The 15,535-nt window shown below is 40.6% G+C and overlaps 1 protein-coding gene across 1 annotated transcript; it reads left to right on the top strand.

Annotated features, from left to right (window-relative positions):
• Positions 1–7,765: 7,765 nt before the first annotated feature.
• LOC139457825 (uncharacterized) lies at positions 7,766–14,799 on the top strand. Its single transcript, XM_071239174.1, has 4 exons — positions 7,766–7,859; positions 10,636–10,932; positions 13,644–13,940; positions 14,699–14,799. The coding sequence occupies exons 1-4, from the start codon at positions 7,766–7,768 to the stop codon at positions 14,797–14,799; spliced, it is 789 nt and encodes a 262-aa protein (XP_071095275.1).
• Positions 14,800–15,535: the final 736 nt, after the last annotated feature.

Genomic DNA, 15,535 nt, shown 5'->3' with positions numbered 1-15,535 from the left:
TCTGAAATATATATGTACTTGTAAAAGTGTCGGGTCTAAATGCCATTATAATAAAGAATATAATCCTTATTTTTGATTAAGTGGCATACACATACATGGTATACTTTAAAACATATAACGGTAGTCATGGTCTGGCAATTAATCAACTGAAGACACTTCATCGTGAAGTTCTAGAAAACTTTATTGGCAGGTTTTCTACTGAATATGGAAAATCACTATGGCATGAAATTCTACTAGATATCATTGCCTTGTTTGAGATCCAGACACCCAGTCAGTTTGTCCGTAAATTTCAAACTGATTTTGTCAACCAACCATGTGTGAAACACACTTTCAAGGGTTGTAGCTTATCAAAGACATATTTTTGTAAAGAAACAAAGTTGTTAAATTTAATAATGTTCCCATTTGTCTAAACATGATATTAGGGGTGAGGGAGAGGGTTATGACAATACATATTATTTATCCAAATTGAAAAAATACATTCTCAGGAACACACATGCAAGTAACAAATAACCATAATTTTCAAGCAAATTAAAAATAATTGTAACATAAACTGTATCTTTATACCATTTACATTACCTCCATAGTGTTTTCCATAATCAGACATCTGAGGAGATTCCATCATGCGTTTATTAAACATTGAACATTCTAAAAACAAGCAAAGCTTATGAATATGATAATAGGACAAATAATAATAATGCAATCAATTCTGGAAATTGTTAGTACGAACATTACAAATTGGTCAACAAGTTCAGAACAAAGTCTCCTGAATCCTAAGCAAATCTCTGATTGTATGAACCAGGTTCGTTGGTTTGTTGTTTTATGCCGCACGCAGCAATATTCCATGTATGCGACGGCAGTCTGGACATGACAATCCAGTGGTTGATATCATGAGCATCGATCCAAGCAATTGGGATCAAACCTAGAAACATAATCGGGGCGAACTGGGATTCGAACCCACAATCATGGGTTTCTGGCGTGCCCAAGGGACGCAACTTTGCACAGCGCCTTAGACGACTGGGCCACCCGTTCCCCTGATCCAAAGGACCTAACCCTGTATGCTTTGTGAATAAACGCACATGGTGCGATACTGCAAGCAGAGATAGGCTCGTGTTGTCTCTCGCTAGCTACTGAGGTGAGTAGCTTATTGAACGAAGCTTGAATGCCTCACCGCGTCGGGAAGTATGGCGTAATTGGAGTGAAATGCCCCTATGACTCAGGTTTTGTAGGGACAGCCCGTGTTACCGCATTTAGGCTGTATTGCCTTGCTCAGTGTTGGTGAGCGGCTATGTGGAAGTAAGATGAGGGTTTGAAGCGCCGCAGCAACACTTGGGCATGCATGGGTAATCCTGGGACCGACCAAAACACCCCCTCCGCAGTCCCCATCTTCACTGCCCATTCGCTGGTTTGTTAAATGCATTCTGAGGGATAATAATACACCGTAAAATCCAGTTGCCTGTTCCATAATGGTGTACTGATTGAGAACGTAAGAAATTTGCTTTCAACGATAGAATCTAATTCCACTGTACAGGTGTCTCTGGCTGGTGCTTAATATAACTTATCTGTTTATACGCAATATCGATTCTACACATGCACTGGAGCCCACGATCAAACCTTTCTCTACGTTGTTGTTTACTGCATGGAATGTGTATGTGTATGTGTATGAGCCTGATGGTGATGATTTTGAATTTAACTGACATGCATTTTTTCTGCCAGTAAACAGATATGTGAAAACATTGGTCATGAACGAAAGGGGAGCAACAACTGAGAAACAACGGCATTACAATAATTGTTCTACACAAAGAATCATTGACAGTGTCTATTTTGTACAATCACCATCCTGAAGGTTGCATAATCCCTTTAGGAAAGCAATGCATATGAGATTTCTTTTCATTTAGTCATTTTTGCCGGTCATGGTTCATAAAATCTCCAACAGAGAATCATTTGATGGCGCGTGCCTCCTTTTGCATGGCAACATGCTGATAATTGTCAACAGCTGATGCTATGGCTGCTAGTTCCATCCAGTTATCTTTGCCGTTGTTGATGTCACCAATGATGTATGAGACGCTTTCTGAATGTGCAGTGAGAATAAAATCACGACAATGATCAGCACAGGCAGTGCACAACAGATTTTGTTTTCCTTTTAACAAATGTTTGTCTATTAATTTGTTCACGATGGATTTGGGTATTTTTTCCAAGAAAGTTTGAGTACCTTAAACTCATTTCCGTGTTCAAATTCACTATGTTTCTGTCACCCGCATTCTATGTTGCCGAGTTGAGTGGGGATGATTATTCCCAAATCGGCCCCTTTTATATGGTCCCAATTTATTGTGTATTTATTGTGTGACCTTGAATGTTGTAACCCTGATCAAACAACATGAGCAAGAGTCGCATTGCGCTCTTTGAAATCTTTGTAAAATGAGTATGCTTGAATTTTCGTAAAAAAACTGCCGCGTATTGCTCCACATAAAGGGACAGTCTTGTGGGTCGTTTCTTTTAAGTCTGAATCAGTATTCAGAGATCTTATTATGAAATATGAGGCGGATTCACTGCTCTCTTCTATTTCTAGCTCAACACAATGCCAAACGCGTAGCTTTTGTTGAAATGTCACTGGCTGAACAAGTTGCTGTTTCACTCAATCGTTCCTTGTCCTTTGCCACTGGTACCATGATTTCACAAAATAGATTTTCAACAATGTATTTTTAAAAAAAGTACATATTCAAAGTAAGTATAACCTTGCTGGGATTGATAAACATGGAGCGAAATATGTTATATGTGAAATGTTTTCATTAAGGGCTAGTGAAACCGACCAGGTTATCGCTCCCTCTACACTAGATTAATAAGTGCATATAACGTTACGAATGTTACCACGCGTCGACGTCCCACGACACACTCCCGCACAGGCTACGATCGATCGAGTAGCAAAAGAGAAAGCGTCTGGTAGTTTTGTGTTTGTTCCGTACACTGGCATTACACGTATGGCAATTAATAGGTTACCAATTTATACATACATATGAAGCGCGGTAACTGATGCGAACAATAAGGTTGAAAAAAGGTGAACTGGCCGACGTGTGGTCTGTCCTGCTGCATGCGAACACAAACGTACACAGAAACACACTCACACAAACACACGTACACAAAAACAGACACAGGTACCTACACAGAAACAGACACACACACGGACACAGAAACAAACAAACACAAGGACACAGAAACAGACAAACACGGACACAGAAACAGACACACACACATGGACACAGAAACAGACAAACACGGACACAGAAACAGACACACACACGGACACAGAAACAAACAAACACGGACACAGAAACAGATACACACACATGGACACAGAAACAGACAAACACGGACACAGAAACATACACACACATGGACACAGAAACAGACAAACGCGGACACAGAAACAGATACACACACATGGACACAGAAACAGATATACACACACGGACACAGAAACAGACAAACACGGACACAGAAACAGATACACACACATGGACACAGAAACAGACAAACACGGACACAGAAACAGACACGGACACAGAAACAGATACACACACACGGACACAGAAACAGACAAACACATGGACACAAAAACAGACTAACACATGGACACAGAAACAGACAAACACGGACACAGAAACAGATACACACACTTGGACACAGAAACAGACAAACACGGACACAGAAACAGACACGGACACAGAAACAGACAAACACGGACACAGAAACAGATACACACTTACGGACACAGAAACAGACACGGACACAGAAACAGGCAAACGCGGACACAGAAACAGATACACACATGGACACAGAAACAGACAAACACGGACACAGAAACAGACACGGACACAGAAACAGACACACACGGACACAGAAACAGACAAACAAGGACAAGGAAACAGATAGACACATGGACACAGAAACAGACAAACACGGACACAGAAACAGATACACACAAACGGACACAGAAACAGACAAACACGGACACAGAAACAGATACACACAAACGGACGAAGAAACAGACAAACACGGACACAGAAACAAATACACACACATGGCCACAGAAACAAACAAACACGAACACAAAAACAGATACACACACATGGACGAAGAAACAGAAAAACACGGACACAGAAACAGACAAACACGGACACAGAAACAGACAAACACAGAATATGCCCACCCATGGGATAATGAACTGGTCCATCAGTTTAATTATACCTTAGAATTAATGTTCATGACTGTCTTATTTAGATAGGCTTTGTTTGTTTGTTTGTTTTGTTTAATGCTGAACTTAGCAATATATTAGTTTTTTCTTGTCAATGGTTTATCTAATTGCTTTAACATGAACATCGTTCCAACATACTGATGGAGAAGAGCATTATGCATATTATCTTCTTACCTATTAAGGACTGTACCAATAGTTAAGCCCCGCTGGCGACAATTCTTTACGACAAAAATCATTCACTTCAGTGTTAAAAAACGACACCGGTCTATTCGAGGTGTAAATAAATTCAAATGTTCATTCAGGATAATAAACAATTGACAACCAACTTCCATTCCCAAAAAATAGTGGAGCGTTCAATCATAGATACATGTAATGACGTCACTGGTTTGCTCTAGATATATATTCAATACCCAGTACTGGTGATATTTAATATAGGGTCCAAACATTCGAAATGTGAAAAGATAGCGCCCCGCAATTGACTGTGCACGTTACGACCCTTAAGCGTTCACCTGTCCTCAGTGGGTTCGAATATCCTCTTTATTATGATTCTTTCGTCCGTCTGCATGAAATCCGTGCTTGTTTGTTTTACCAGATTCGTCACCTCTTCCATTTGCGTTACGGGGCGGTCGGGTAGCCAAGTGGTTAAAGCGTTCGATCGTCCCGCCGAAGACACGGGTTCGATTCCCGACATGGGAACAATGTGTGAAGCCCATTTCTGGTGTCCCCCGCCGTGATATTGCTGGAATATTGCTAAAAGCGGCGTTAAACCACACTCACTCACTAACTGATATTTTTCATGTTGAAACAATGTGTCGGAATACAATACCGACTGTATAATACCTTCCTGTTGTAGGTCAAGATGCTGTTACCGGTCATGATGCCAGGTCAAGGTTGAAGACAAGATATATTTGCCCACCAAATTACCCATCATTTGTGATCTGTACCAAAGGTACTTCACCTTTTTAACAATGAAAATCGTAAAATGTATGACATCCACATCACGACATCTAGAATAAGCTTTGTTTCCAAATCTAATAGAACGCGTAACAGTACAAATGTCATGTTTAGCATACCCTCAATATTTATCTTATATTCACATGGCAAGCCTTCATCAAAGTCACCCTAACTCAAAACCGACTTATTTGTGCTAAAACAGACACGTTCGGGAGAGGACTAGCCCAAATTTCGATGGTCCAATCAGAGCACGTTTAACAAAATGAACATATTGGTTCTGGAAAGATGGCCGATGATATGACCACAGGTTTATGCACGCCAGAGCGACATTTGGATGAAAATAGCTCATTTGACTCGACTTGTCTGTCGCTCTCGCGTTACATTTGCTAACGAACCAATTAAGTTCGGATTTAGTGCACAATGCGTTTAAGCTCCCATGTGTAATCCTAATGAAAACACAATAAGGGTTTTAAAACAACACAGTTGCTGGTGTGCAGGTGGCCCTATATCCAGTGAGAGGTGACATAATCTGTCACGGATCGGCATCGATGGTCATCTGGTATATTTTTTCCATTATGTATAGCCACTGAGTTTCTACCTAAAAAGAAAAAAATATATGTATCAGATTAATATAAACAAGATGTGATACATGATTTTTTGTTGATCGTGATTACAACATATAATTATGTTTCAAATTTTAATAGAACATTTACTGTAACTAATCTGCAGGCCAAGGTTCTGCACACGTCGCCAAATGCATTGGGTGTAATGGAAGAAACAACCCTTCCATTCACATCACAGAACTGTGCCAGCAGCATTTCGAGCAGCATCTTCGAAGTCCATCTATTAAAAACAAATATTGTTAATACGAAATTGTAAAATTTTATTTATTTTAATTTCCGCTGAAATTATTCCAACAATTAAGCGAAATCAAGTATTTTTGAAGTGTTTGCATGTTTTAAATCTTCTCCCCTACGTACTTAGTGCTTTTTGTATATTTGCATGGAAATGTCAGTGCGGCGGTGAGCTGTATTACTTGATACTGTGTCGTCCTTGGGCCTCTCATTAGAAAAGCGAAATGCGACAGCAATAATTATGTTTACTGATGTAGTCAGTCATTGTGTTTGTACTTATTGTATTTCATGCTCTTAGGGTGTACCTGTCACTACATATGTTATACAATGTTTCTGATTTTCATAACGAAACATATATAATATGACGTTATGTCCTATGAGCCTATGGCATGAGACCCATTAAACATGTTCATAGTGGACACTCTTGCCTCGGAAAGTTGTGATTTTCTATGACAATGAAGGTAAATTGGATTGTACACAGAAATCCATTTTCTTTTTTTCCAAAGATATGGTTAACATAATTTTGTTAATAACAGACATGAACATCACTCTCAGTGCAAACACTGCTTGAAATCGTGTTCCGTTTCCTCCCATATGAATTATAGAACACCACATGGTGGTGATATGATTCAGTGCACAAGTGTGTCTGAGGATATCCGGTTTGATCATCATAGTCAAATAGTGTCTATTGCTCCTTTACCGCCTCCGTGGTCTTGTGGTAGAGCGTCCGCCCGGTGAGCGGAAGGTCCAGGGTTCGAACCCCAGCCGCGTCATACCAAAAGACCTTAAAAGAGAGTACTTTTGTTACCCTGTCTGGCGCTCGGCATTAAGGGCTAAAACAAGGACTGGTCGGCTCGGAGTCAGTATACTGTGTCTGAGTGGGGTATTCATGTTAAATACAAGTACAAGCAGCCACACACGCACTTACACGTGCATGCACGTCGCTATATAAGTGCCATAATCTTGGACGCGACGTTAAACCCCATTTCACCTCACCTCACCTCACCTCACCTCTAATTTTTTCCAATGTATATAACATTGAATCTATTCGACATCAAGAGCACGTTAGACCGTTCGCTCAGGACGGAATGTACATAAAACATTTTACTGTACGTAAAAATCTTTATAGCGTTTAAATTTTTAACAAAATAGCTTATTTTCATTTCAATATCGAATACATTTTAAATCACTAAATACTATATGAAACGTGAAGATCTGGGTTAAAATTGGTTTTCAACAACCTATGCTTGTTGCAAGAGGCGACTCACGGGATCGGGTGGTCAGGCTCGCTGACTTTGTTGATGCATGTCATCGTATCCCAATTGCATGGATCGGTGCTTATGATATCAGTCACTGGATTGTTTGCTCCAGACTCGATTATACACAGACCGCCGTCATATAAGAAAATAAGAAAACGTACAACTTTATGGGACACCAGCAGTGACACTTACAAATGAGATTGTAACGAATAAATAATGTTCGACTTAAAGTCTTTGAGACAAACACTTTTAGAAAACGAAAATGATTTTGTTAATTTGTGAGTTTCAGCACGTCATATAATGTATCTTGTTGTTGTTCTGTTATTGAGAGTGATTCATAACCATGTGCTTATAATAAAGTCAGAATCATTCAGTGGGATCTGCTTTTAGCAAAACAATCTTATGGATATCGAAATGACTTTATTGCTTAATTTTTTTTCTGTTAACAGATGCAACTTTCTGGAGGCAAGACGTACATGGTACTGCAAGGAATTCTCCAGATCTACTTGTTAGCTCACCTGAACCATCATCTGTCAGCCGTCAGTGTGTAATGAACAATTAAAGTACACCATTAATGGGGTTGGGGTGGGGTGTGTGTGTGTGTGTGTTTTTTTTTGGGGGGGGGGGGGGGGGTGTCGGGTAGCCTAGTGGTTAGGGGTTCGCTCCGCACGCCAAAGACCCTGGTTTCCCACACGAGTACAATGTTTGAAGCCCACTTCTGATGTTCCTCCGCCGTGATAGTGCTGGAATATTGCCAAAAGCGGCTTAAAACAACACTCACTCACTACACCATTGATAACGACTGCTCTTTGCAAGGATGTCGTCACATTCTGCATCTCAAACAAGGGGAAAACATACGCCCATAATTAAAATGCCAAACATATCCGCTTTTAGCAGTCTGTAACACGACTTGTACCACGGAACTGTGGAGGTCGGGTAGCCTAGTGGTTAAAGCGTTCGCTCGTCAAGCTGAAGACCCTGGTTCGAATCCCGACATTGGTACAATGTGTGGAACCCATTTCTGATGTCCCCCGTCGTGATATTGCGGGAATATTGCTAAAAGCGGCGTAAAACCATACTCACTCACTCACTACTATGTAACTGTAGGTCTATGCACAATTGTTTATCAATTTCAATTATCCGTATTTATAAACACTCTGAAGCAGCAGCAACAACTGAAAATACACAAACATCCAGTTCTCCTTCAGAACCGTAGTTTGTCTTCAAATTAGCATTTCCTTGTCAATTCAAAAGAGAAAATATGAGCATACGTACGCAATTAGTACATGTGGTTTGATTGCTATAGACAATAGACGCAGCTCAGTTAACAAGGAGGTACTAAATTGCAATAAAACCTAAAGCTGGAATTTTTCATATGACAGCTTTGCCGTTGACATTTATTATCCCCCGACCAACAAAGTTGGCGGGGGATATAGACACGGGCTCCGTCCGTACGTCCGTCCGTCACGTTTCGTTTCCAGAGCATAACTCAGAACCGTTCAATATTTTTTCATGAAACTTTGCAGGTCTGTCAAGTAAATGCTTAACTCATGCCTTTTGCTATTTAGAAGTTTTAGAAATTTATATTTTTTACGTTTCCATGGCAACAGGATGGACTTTGGTTCTGTGAGGGTAGGGTTCGTTTCCGGAGCATAACTCATAAACTGTTCAATATTTTTCCATCAAACTTTGCAGGTCTGTCAGGTACATGCTGAACTGGTGCCTTTTGCTATTAAGAAATTTTAGAAATGTTTATTTTTTACGTTTCCATGGCAACAAGTTGGACTTAGGTTGGTAGGGTTCGTTTTCGGAGCATAACTCATAAACCGTTCAATATCTTTTCATCAACCTTTGCAGGTTTGTCAGGTATATGCTGAACTGGTGCCTTTTGCTATTTAGAAATTTTTATGTTTTACGTTTCCATGGAAACAAGATGGACTTAGGTTCCAAACTCTTCTTTTTTTTACAATTTCCATGACAAGTTCCGCCTCGGTTAAAAAAGGTTAGGGTTTGTTTAGATTTAATTATGTCATAAATTCTGCAGTCGGGTGATATAGCCACGTTAGTGGCAAACTCTTGTATTTACTTGAACCGTGTCGATGGAATATTGATAACAATGAGTCAAGCCACACTCACTCACTGACCCACTCACTGCTGGTGTACTGAAGTATCTGATTTTTATTATAAGCTCAGAAGAATTTATCAGTTCAAAAAGAATGTTTGGGCCGAAGCATTAAAACTGCCCCTCTTTCCGTATAAGCAGCAGAATCTCTCCACGTATACATAATACAAAATTGACATATAGTTTCTTGCTTCAACAAAATCCTTAAATGGGACAAGATTTCTGGTCCATCACATAAAAGTTGACTGCTTCGTCTACATGACACAGACTCATGGCCGGAGTATTGGTGTGCGGCGTCAAACACAAAGATTTAGAGTCAACAGCCGTACGGCTCGAGATCGGGTCAAAGATACAGGTTTGAAACGTCACATTAAGACGAGACTGTACAATTATTGTCGGTTACATTGTTGTTGGTTTCTTTGCAATAAGATACGACAGATTGCAATAGGATTTGAACAATTGAGAAATAATGTGACCGTTGTAACCATCCGCCTATTAGATCTACAGTAACGAGGGGGCGGTCGGGTAGCCTAGTGGTTAAAGTGTTCGCTCGTCACGCCGAAGACTCGGGTTCGATTCCCTCATTCACAATGTGTGAAGCCCATTTCTGGTGTCCCCCACCGTGATATTGCTGGAATATTGCTAAAAGCGGCGTAAAACCATACTCACTCACTACAGTAACGAGTGTGTACGTCTGCCATATCGGCTCCGTTCGGAGTCCGGGTTTTTGTACAAACCGTCAATGGTACTTGGAAACGGAGACAAATCTGATTTGTTGACAATTTACACTTGTCAGTGGGGTACACAAAGAACGTTGTCGGACTTTCATTTTTGTGGAAGCTTCGGTGGCTGAGTGGGTTAGATCGCTGGCGTTGTGTGCTGGCGATTAGGTGCTTCACTCTGGCAGTGTGGGTTCGAATCCCCGACTTAACTCAACCCAAAAAAGTACGAGAATCTGTACTCAGAAAGTATTTTCCCAAATATAACATTTGTTACAAAGGATAAAGACTAGCACTTACCAGTTCGAGCTGAGCCCTGTTTATGCGTGTATGAAAAATCATCGACCTTGACGTTCATGGAGTTGTCTGCACAAGAATGGTGTTTGATTGGGATACGTACATACAATCTAAAATATTTTCAGTCAGAATCTCAGATTCATATTCCTGTATTCAAAGTCATACCATGGTTGCGTTTCAGGTCAACCTGAGTTCCGATGCCCTGAGTTGTCTGACCTTGGATCCTCTGCCCGACTGTACTGCTCTGCCTTAGCCAATGACACAGTCATCAAGTACTCTGGCCCAGGGGGTCTCCACGCCCCGCACTGTGACATGACACGGGGGCTGTGTACACGCATTGTGGGGTACACAGGGACGGTAGTTAACACCACCGGCACTGAACTGGTCATACACGATGTACAGCCACGTAGGACAGGTACATGGCGGTGTGAGGATGACGTCCTGGGACGGTCTTCAAACTGCACTGTGAATGCAATAAGTAAGTTTGTTTATAGAACAACTTCTGTCACCTTCTTGTTTTTGATTTCATACATGATTTGGTCACCATGAAGAGGCACTGAGCGACGTTTAGTACATACAATTCATAAGTACTATAGTAACAGAATACAAAAGACTATCCTTATCAACGTTCATCTGACTGTCTGTTCCCCGTTGTTTTACACATAATGCTGACATGCAGTCAGATTTGTAATAAATGTCTAAACAGGAATAGGTGTACTAAACTACATGTATATGTTTGGGCAAATGGTAGCCATAATCTAACCTAAAACGCAATGTCACATTTGCGTGTGTAATAATGTCACATATTCTTTTATTATAGAAACGTATATGAAAGTTGCTATAAGTGTGTAAGTCTGTTTCGCGATAGACCAACCCGTCCCTATTTGTTTGTTGATTGATATTGATACACTGGATAAGTCGGATATTTATTTCCCAGAGATCCAGCACGCGATCTTCACTTATTTTGACTTTTCATCATATTTCATAACTACAATATTTTCGGAACACAAACATACGATTCAAAAGCTCCAATTCATATTCTTTACATAGATACATGACATCAAACATTTGCACTTTTTTTCCGACTTATAACTATTTAAGTAATAACTGCAGCTTTAGCCATATCGTCTGATGAATGTAAAGTAGACATGTATGCTGAAAGGTTTTGAAATAATGTTTTTATTACATTACGATCTATCGAGAGTAAAATAAGATATGTTCCGATCTTCACTGAAGTAAGTTGACGTCATATCGCAATAGTATCCTGGCAGCAAATATGTCCATTTTCGCCCGGTGGGCCACTCATGTTCAATTCGACACGCATACATGTAGGTAGCTATTAAACTTAAAGTTAACGACAGACAGGTGTGTAGAATAATAGTCACATTTATCTTATTTTAGAAGACCCTTCTAAAGTTTTGGCGGTGGGTCCTCACGCAACGTGTGAACCGATACGGATATTGATACACCAGGGAAGTGTGGGTATAACTGATAACCATTATGTATGGTGGTTGTGGTGGTGGTGGTTGTATTATGTCTGGTGGTTGTGGTGGTGGTGGTTGTATTATGTATGGTGGTGGTGGTTTTATTATGTATGGTGATGGTGGTGGTTGTATTATGTATGGTGATGGTGGTGGTTGTGTTATGTATGGTGATGGTCGTGGTTGTATTGCAACGTGTGAACCGATACGAATATTGATACACCAGGGAAGTGTTGCTCTAAATGATAACCATTATGTGTGGTGGTTGTGGTGGTGGTGGCTGTATTATGTATGGTGATGGTCGTGGTTGTATTGCAACGTGTGAACCGATACGAATATTGATACACCAGGGAAGTGTTGCTCTAAATGACAACCGTTATGTATGGTGGTTGTGGTGGTGGTGGCTGTATTATGTATGGTGGTGGTGGTGGTTGTATTATTTATGGTGATGGTGGTGGTGGTTGTATTATGTATGGTGATGGTGGTGGTGGTTGTATTATGTATGGTGGTGGTGGTGATTGTTGTATTATGTATGGTGATGGTAGTGGTGGTGGTTGTATTATGTATGGTGATGGTAGTGGTGTTGGTTGTATTATGTATGGTGGTGGTAGTGGTGGTTGTATTATGTATGGTGGTGGTGGTTGTATTATGTATGGTGGTGGTGGTTATGGTTGTATTATGTATGGTGATGGTGGTGGTGGTTGTATTATGTATGGTGGTAGTAGTGGTTGTATTATGTATGGTGGTGGTGGTGATTGTTGTATTATGTATGGTGATGGTAGTGGTGGTGGTTGTATTATGTATGGTGATGGTAGTGGTGTTGGTTGTATTATGTATGGTGGTGGTAGTGGTGGTTGTATTATGTATGGTGTTGGTGGTTGTGGTTGTTGTATTATTTATGGTGATGGTGGTGGTGGTTGTATTATGTATGGTGGTAGTAGTGGTTGTATTATGTATGGTGGTGGTGGTGGTGGTTGTATTATGTATGGTGGTGGTGGTTGTATTATGTATGGTGGTGGTTATGGTTGTATTATGTATGGTGATGGTGGTGGTGGTTGTATTATTTATGGTGATGGTGGTGGTGGTTGCATTATGTATGGTGATGGTGTTGGTGGTTGTATTATGTATGGTGATGGTAGTGGTGGTGGTTGTATTATGTATGGTGGTGGTGGTTATGGTTGTATTATGTATGGTGATGGTGGTGGTGGTTGTTGTATTATTTATGGTGATGGTGGTGGTGGTTGTATTATGTATGGTGATGGTAGTGGTGGTGGTTGTATTATGTATGGTGATGGTAGTGGTGGTGTTTGTATTATGTAGGGTGATGGTAGTGGTGGTGGTTGCATTATGTATGGTGATGGTGGTGGTGGTTGTATTATGTATGGTGGTAGTGGTCGTTGTTGTATTCTGTATGGTTGTGGTGGTGGTTCTATAATGTATGGTGATGGTGGTTGTATTATGTATGGTGATGTTGGTTCTGTTATGTATGGTGATGGTGGTGGTGTTGGTGGTGGTGTTGGTGGTTGTATTATGTATGGTGTTGGTGGTGGTTGTATTATGTATGGTGATGATGGTGTTGGTGGTTGTATTATGTATGGTGATGGTAGTGGTGGTGGTTGTATTATGTATGGTGGTGGTGGTGGTGGTTGTATTATATATGGTGGAAGTGGTGGTGGTTGTATTATGTATGGTGGTGGTTGTTTTCCAGAGATCCCATCCTGCAACATAACCAGTGAGATAGACACAGATACAACTGAAGAACTGTACAACCGGTCCGTTACAGTGGACCTGAAGAACCTCTTCTGTTCTACAGCCTTCAACTTCACCCTACAAGTCGGAAGTTCATGGCATCACGTGCTGACATCTGAGGCTGTTGATCAACCCACAAATACAAACACAACAGTGATTCTAACGGACACTAGCTTTGGAGATGTGACGCTTGTTTTCAACTGTACCAATCAACAAAGGACTGTCACCTGCGGAGGTTTAACGCATATACCCAAGAGCAAGTATAATGTTTTAACACGTCTTATAAAAATGCTGCTGCTCCATTAATAATATATGATCAACGAAGAGTGTAAGATTGTAAATCATTCTGATTTCTGATTTCACAATTTTGTTGAATCTCTTCACAATGATAACATATTTCCTGAAGAAATTCTTTGAATTGCAAGACTTGATTGTTTTACAAGCTGACAACATCAGTCAAGTCCAAATGAACTCGACACATCCAGTTGATGTTCGGGTACATGCGACAAAAGTTCTCAAAAGTTGAGAAGCCTCATTACTCAATCAGAGTCAATATATACTACTCAAAAGAAGTTAAGGACCACCCAATTCTTTCATATTGGTAATGTTAATCTGTCATGGCATGAGAGATTAACTATTGTAACATGAAAGAATCAGGTGATCCTTAACTTCTTTTGAGTAGTATATATTATCAATATATTGGACAACTGACTTCATCATGCGTGCAGTTGGAGTTTGCAGCTGCACCGAATCAACCGTGTGAATAACGCAGTTGTCATCCTTACAAATGCTCAAGTTTGTTATTACCACAGCAAACTGCGACTTGGCCAGTGGAATAAATAGACTATAAATTGGTACAGCGGCAGACTCATATAATGAAAAAAACCTCCTTGTTATCACGTTAGTTGGCATTATGATATGATAGGCAATGCACTGTGGATTCACACAAAAAGTCCCGATGTTTGATTCATCACTGGGGATGAAAATCTCACTCAAACCCATCTACTGTTACAGATGCTGTCATCCGTGGAGGAACGAACACAGCTGCAGCACTGATTGGGTCGGTTGTTGCTATGCTGGTCGTTATAGTCATCACTCTTGGATTCATTATATAGTTTGGTAATGAGTCTAAAAAACACAAAGAACATAGGAGGATTTATCCTCAGACAAGATTAAAAAGTGGCATCGTTTACCGCAAACTGATTGATTGAAGAGTTTGATTAAATGGTGGTCGAATCCCGTAACTCACTTATCATAATCATCGTTTCCATTTTGAAAATGAGCATGACATTCGGCATGGCTACATAACAGACTATTAAACTGATTCATCAGTGAGCCTGGTCAATGTGTGTAAAAAAACTTCGATTGAAAAGTTATTTTTATACAGTATGTCTTTTACGTGGCATATTCAGATGTCATTGTACCAGATGACGTTATTTGCTGCACCATGACGGCATCGGTTCCAGGTGAAATGTTCATGCTCGAATACTCAATGACAACTATTGATATACATCATGTTTATCTCCAAAAGTTAAGACCGCCTCCGTGGTCTAGAGGTAGAGCGTCCGCCCGGAGAGCGGAAGGTCCGGGGTTCGTCCCCGGCCGCGTCATAGCAATAGACGTTAAAAGATGGTACTTGTTGTTACCCTGTCTGGCGCTCGGCATTAAGGGGCTAAACCAAGGACTGGTCGTCTCGGAGTCAGTATACAGTGTTCATGTTTAACTGCGGCATGGTATCTCAGTGAGCTAGCACTATAAATCGGCATCAGTTCGGACTAGTACAAGCAGCCACACAAACACACACACGTAAATGCACGTCGCTATATAAGTGCAATAATCTTGGACGCGACG

This window comes from Haliotis cracherodii, unplaced genomic scaffold, assembly GCF_022045235.1.
Source record: "Haliotis cracherodii isolate W230 unplaced genomic scaffold, xgHalCrac1.p SCAF_12, whole genome shotgun sequence".
Classification (NCBI taxonomy): Eukaryota; Metazoa; Mollusca; class Gastropoda; order Lepetellida; family Haliotidae; genus Haliotis; species Haliotis cracherodii.
The sequence above is the reverse complement of the archived record's forward strand: the minus strand, read 5'-3'. Positions and strand labels throughout refer to the sequence as shown.